Below are 6,082 nucleotides of genomic sequence, written 5' to 3' on the forward strand. Positions count from 1 at the left end.
TCACTGTGGCAACTCTCTCTGAAGGGCGACGTTTATTTTGGCTATGTATTCGCCCACTGCTCTTCCATGTCTTGACCTGAGTATCGAACGAACCGTATCTTGCGGCATGGAGAACTCTTCTGCGCTGGGTGTGCGACGACCACGCAAATAGCGATCTCCCAGGCAAGCAATTACTCTTTAACGGGCCAGCAATGCAAGTAAATGCAAACACCCAATGCGTTTCCTACTAAAAGTAATCAGAGCATTTCAACGACTTTCTTGTAAGTTCACGCTATCAAACTCAGTTTCCGTGCCGGGCTCCGGTCCGCGGCGTAGACTTTTCCGTCCAGGCGGCGAATACCGTGATGGGATTGCTGTCTGCGTAGTTCCGTTGGTTTTTGTCTCCATTTCGTATTCTGAGGTTCGCTCTTTTTGGGGTATTAGACAGGTTAAGACGTCCTTGTTCCGGCAGATGTACGTCCGGCAAGCATAGCGCATGCTCCGCCGGAAGTTGCTGGACATGAACCCGTAGACAATCGGATTGAGACAACTCTGTATGTACGGCAGTAAGTTGATGAAATTCTGGAAAGAAAGGATATACGCGTGATTTATAAGGTCGCGTCTTGGATAAATTTAATTTTGTTTTGTCAAGTGGAAAAGCCACTTTGACTGCAACTGTCAGGATTGTTTATACTTTCTTTGAGCCCGACTGTTAACCTGCTTTGCCTCCATCTGACCAGGTGTAGTAGGAAAATATGGCCTTGGAAAGATTGTCCCGTAGTCAAAGAGCAATTCCTGTTTGATTATGATATGTATTGATGATACTACGCGTGGCTATCCAGACAAGCAAGTATGTGATCACCACTATATAGCAAATCGGGCGGAGGAGGAGGGGGCATCATCACCACAAAGAATTTTACATAGCGTGATATAACATCGATATAAAACGCCTCTAGGATGAGGGGGAGCGGTATGAGTATTTCTTAAACTCACCTTGCCGACGTCCGACCCCGTCGCAAAGAGGAATGTGAGTTCGTGCTTGATCATCACATTGAGGATGAGTTTTGGTCCCCAGGCGAGCAGGAAGATAATGACCACGGTAATAAGCATCTTGATCACCTGTAACATACAACATCCACTAGTAAAATTTCTAAGTAAGAAAACGTTTGATACATTATACATGCAGTGAAACCTTTCTGGACATTTCTATTCCATTTTGATCACTGTAATCTGAACATATCTCTGAGTCTTGGGTATACTGATAAACAATAAATGCCAAAATTTCAGTGACTTTGCGTGCGAATTACTGCACTACGTAGATGTTTATCTCTATTTACCTGAGCCGCACGAAATACAACGAGTCCTTAATGTTCTGAAGTTCTCTGATAACATGCTAGCTTAGTCCTGTGGTTATGTTCTTTACAAACCTGTTTCCGTGCTGTCTGTATGGCGGCACTGTGTTCCTTGGCAGCTTTCGTGATGGTCTGTTTTCGTGGGCCGTCATGAAGTGCCTGGGTCAGGCCTGTCCGGCAGTCTTCGTCAACGTACACCTCCCTGCGATTAACAGAATTAGAATTTAAAACCTTTGCGACACAACTGTATGGAGCTAGGCCCCTGCACTCTGGAACAAGCCGCCTAATTTCAAGGTAGCAAAGACAGGTAACAAACACTTCTTAAGTCACGGATGTTAGAGTGTCTGGCGAGAAGAGCCCGTTTTTTATAAGACAATTTGGAAACAACTTCCACTCTCATTGTCGTTTAAAGTAGTCTTGGGAGGAAATCTTTATTCCTGCCTCCAGGGCCTTTTACTCGGAAAATTTCATGCTGCGAGACGCACGAAAGATTTAATGGCATCAGATGCGCTGTATGGTGGAATGTTTCTTTCTCTTCCGAGCCATGCTAATAAAACCCGCAAAGTTTACGATCTAAAAGTAATTTTTCACGCATTCATCTTTTTCCACTTACGCAGCGTATAGTGGGCTTTTCGTCGGTATTCATTTAAAATTACAGTTGCATCCGGGGTTTTGTAGCAGTCGCTGATGCTTTTTTATTATCACTTGCATCGATTTTTTGGTTGAGTTAATCTGGCGCAGAAATTCTTGGACGTTACTGAGAAATCTTAAGTGTCTGAATTCTTTAACATAAAGGTAGGCACTACCACACTAAGATAAGCTTACAATGAGAATTCAAAATGTGCTTAGTATTTTGTTTTTGTTTTGAGATGTTCATCCCTATACTAAAGTTGATCAGCATTCTATGTGCCGTTGCTCTGCTAGAAGACCCAAGCTGGGGGGACTCCTCACCCGGCCAGACACGAACAGGCCGAGCAGCAGAGCTAATCTCTCTATCTTAAAAAGAAAAAAGGGCGAAAAACTGCACTACATGTATTTAGTTACGGCACGATGGGCGAGGTTACTTTGAAGCACGTGAAGGACAAGATCAAGGTCTTTGCAAGATCATTCAACTTCCAATAGCCGTACTTTACCCCAAAACACTGGAAGGAAAAAACCCTTGAAAAAAATAAGAGCGAGTCGATTCTCACCTGTCTGGACCAGTTGGCCCGGTCATCTTGGCCAATTCCTTCGTGCTCACCCACAGTACCCATATCACGCATGCGTAACAAAACGACATGATGAATGTTGGGATTATAAACATGAAGAACAACTGATAGTAGGCGTAGGCTGTCCTGCCGGCGTCCTCAACCGTCTCAACACACATTGGCTGCTTCACGAAAACCTGTCCTGGCCCTGACCTGGTGTGGTTTTTAAAGTAGGAGTTGTATTCGACGCCCTGAAAAATAGCAGTTATGCTGACACATTTAAAAATTACGAATGATGGGAACGTGATAGTTCAGCCGTTGGTATAAAAAAGTGCTGCCGGACACGTTTCCACTTTTTTCACTCCTGCGCGTTTTGTTTCTTTTACCTTTATGCATTACAATCCGCATGCACGAAGAAAATGCTCATAATTACTGTACTATGTAAAGGTTTTAAAATTATTTGGAAATGCACCCTGAATTATAATTCTTACACGTATGGTGTCTCCTTAAAATGTCATTGACCAAACTGCGTGTACGGTAAGCTTTAAAATTAGTCAACACCAACGTAGCAACTACTCTTTTTTCTCTGTGGTTTAAAATCAAGTTGGTCCTGAACAACATTCCTGATATTTTGTTGGTCGATTTTAATGTTGAAACTTATTTGTCCGAATTTAATAGTTCAATGTCCATTTAAATGAAATATAAAAATCGACTGAAAAAATCCAAAGTTGAATCAAGTGAAATAGACCACCTGGTGAATGTCGCCCAGATATTTCCTACAGGCTTTATTTATTGAGCTGAGATGAGCTGAGATAGCCTTTTTATGGAGAAAATGACAGCAGTAGCCTACTCATCCAGAAAAAGACATTCTAGTTCGACGTACTATTATTTTTTAACGTACAAAACAGTGGATTAAATCAAGTGTTTTGTTTCGAATAGTCGAAAATAATCGATAATTCTACTCCACAGGGAAATATTTGGATTTCGTCCATTATGATGCTTTTTTGTTCAGCAACGGATCTCGAGTCGTAACGCATTAAGCAAACAATAGGTAAAAAATACGCATAAGTGTTCAAAGGAAATGATCAGTTCTACCGGTGGTGTTTCAGGTTTACGAGAATATCACAGTCTTGGATGAGTCCTTTAAGTGAGGCATAGATTTATAAAATCTCCATCCACCATTTTAGTGCTGTATCAGGGTTTTGTATGCAGGCTAAAGAAGCAAACATAAGCCTCTCATACCCAGGATGTATTTGCGAGTGATTGTCTATTTTTCCTTTCTTTCTAAGGGAAAACGGGGTTACAAGAATATGAGAACAGGTGTTACAGGGATCAGAGAATCGGAACCAGCTTACGCCCCATACTCTAGGTCTCGGCTTCGGGTCCAGTGAAAACATTGGTAACTTTTGTCATAAAAGGCAGAAAACAATGACAAAAATACAATTTATAAACAAGAAAATTTCTGTTTTGTTTATATTCTAATTTGTCTCCCTTTTAGTTTATATACGTTTGTATTGTGTATGTGTCATTGTTTTCTGCCTCTTAATGTCATGTACCCAATGTTTTTAATTTCAAGTTTGATTTCAAAGTTTTACTGTCTCGCCGACAAAAAGCCGCGCATGGTGCAAAAGATCGATAAAACAAAATAATCTGCCATCTAATTTAGATTTGATTCGCATTTCCAGGTTAAATAGATTAATAAACATTGAAATGCTGATAATCGGAGGCCAAATGCTATTAGTACATTTCTTTGTGAATTTACCGCCAGTGGCAACAGCTTTGACGTTCGTATTCATTATCATTGTAGGCTTACCATTCTCTGGCTCCGATCACCTCGCATCATTATTAAAGATTAAATCATTCGTCTCAAATGAATCTCACATGATCATGAAAAAGGTGTTACGAATATTATCATTACAAATAAATAAATGAATATACTTACAATCACATGCAATGTAGGTGCAGAGAATATGATGGCTAAAGCCCATACAAATATTAGAATCTTGGTACTACTGCCCATCGTGAAGAACGAGCGTGCCTTCATTGGGTAAATGATCACCACGTACCTAGAAATAATGAAATGGTATAAAAAGAACAGTATAGGTCCAGCTTTAAGCTGATTCATATGGGTCTGTACTGAAAATGCATTGAAATACCAAGAACTGGTTAATTTTCATTAGATCCGTGATTTTAGGGAGGTTGAGGTCGGTCCTGACTTCGAGAAAAAGAACGAGTCATTTTCGAATTCGATTGACTGACTCACTCGTCTGCCGAGCGGTGGCAAGTTCTTAACCGCAATGCGCGTCGCGACTCCGTGTACATTTGGTTCTCGTTCTCGGAGTCGGAGCTGATAACAACCTCCCCTTGACAAGAGTTAGTGAAAATGTAAGCTTACCTTTCGATACTAACAGCCATTAAATTCAGCACAGAAGCCATTCCAGTGAGAACTTCTATAAACCCGACGACTTTACACACTGCTGCGTCTATTGTTACCGTGTTAAAGAGAAAGTGCTTGATCAATTCGCAAGGTACACATATCAACAGAAAGAACAGGTCTGCTGCGGCCAAACTGACCAAAAACAATGTCGTGACGCTCCGAGATTTTCTGTCTCCAACCATTACGAAAATGACCATTGAATTCCCCGCTACCCCGACGATAAACGCAACGGCGAAGATGATGATGGATGGGATGAAGTAGGACACGGTATTCCATGGTTCTAATATGTTTTCGATGTCACCTTCGTAGTAATAATACTCGCCAATCGTCTGAGGCATTAAGTCACTGTAGTCGAAATCCATTCCTTCGCTTTCCTCTGAAGTGTAGGTCACATTCGTGAGATTGTTGGCCGAATCCTCCGACATAGTATTGATTAGTACTTCGTCCGTCATTTTGTCAGCACTATCTCCTCCGGCTGCAGACGATATGATGCAATAGGGCAGTCCTATCGAAAACCTGACGAGGTGCTTGGTATTCAAATATAGTCACACCCTTCACGGTGGTGCTGCAGCACTGCTACAAACCTGTACATGTATGTTGTGTATCGTGCTTCTTCATTCCCTGGACGTAAACATATAAAATCCCTTTACTAAAAAAATAAGACGAGATAAACGCCGTGATTTAGCAGACGAAGGTATCTCCGCCACCGAAAGCTGTCCGTCGTTCTCAGACCGTTCCTCTGATTTAGAAAGATGAGATTGAAATGCCTTCCTGAACGTACCGTTTGCAAATGGAGTTAATTGTATCACAGCCGGCACTCACGTATATATGCATTAGCCTGCAATTATACAGAAAAGAAAAGAATTATTGAACAGCAATGGTTTGTTTTGATTGACAAAGTCATGGGTACATCTGCAACTGCGCGGGTTGAACCTCAGTTACGTGGTGTCACATGTGTTGGCACTGGCATCCTGACGTTCTCAGGTCAATTATTGAATGAACGGGCTGCAATTTGTAATTGAGGCAATAACATGTATGTTGATAAAGACATTTAGCGCACTGCAACGTGCCGCTACGGGTGGGCCAAATGAAGTTATTGACGGCTGACTACATCACGGGCAGGAGGA

At 41.7% G+C, this 6,082-nt stretch overlaps 1 protein-coding gene across 1 annotated transcript in view; it reads right to left on the minus strand.

Moving 5' to 3' along the window:
* LOC135486595 (allatostatin-A receptor-like) overlaps window positions 1–5,785 on the minus strand; it is a 6,983-nt gene extending 1,198 nt beyond the window's left edge. The window contains exons 1-6 of the mRNA XM_064769526.1: window positions 4,914–5,785; window positions 4,461–4,584; window positions 2,522–2,769; window positions 1,407–1,533; window positions 973–1,098; window positions 1–561 (exon numbers count right to left, since the gene is read on the minus strand). The exon at window positions 1–561 is cut by the window's left edge and continues 1,198 nt beyond it. Coding sequence (XP_064625596.1) covers window positions 247–561; window positions 973–1,098; window positions 1,407–1,533; window positions 2,522–2,769; window positions 4,461–4,584; window positions 4,914–5,407 — 1,434 coding nt within the window. The 5' untranslated portion in view covers window positions 5,408–5,785 and the 3' untranslated portion in view covers window positions 1–246. The remainder of the gene's footprint in view (window positions 562–972; window positions 1,099–1,406; window positions 1,534–2,521; window positions 2,770–4,460; window positions 4,585–4,913) is intronic.
* Between the last annotated feature and the right edge of the window lie 297 nt (window positions 5,786–6,082).

Source organism: Lineus longissimus, chromosome 4 (genome assembly GCF_910592395.1).
Source record: "Lineus longissimus chromosome 4, tnLinLong1.2, whole genome shotgun sequence".
Taxonomy (NCBI): Eukaryota; Metazoa; Nemertea; class Pilidiophora; order Heteronemertea; family Lineidae; genus Lineus; species Lineus longissimus.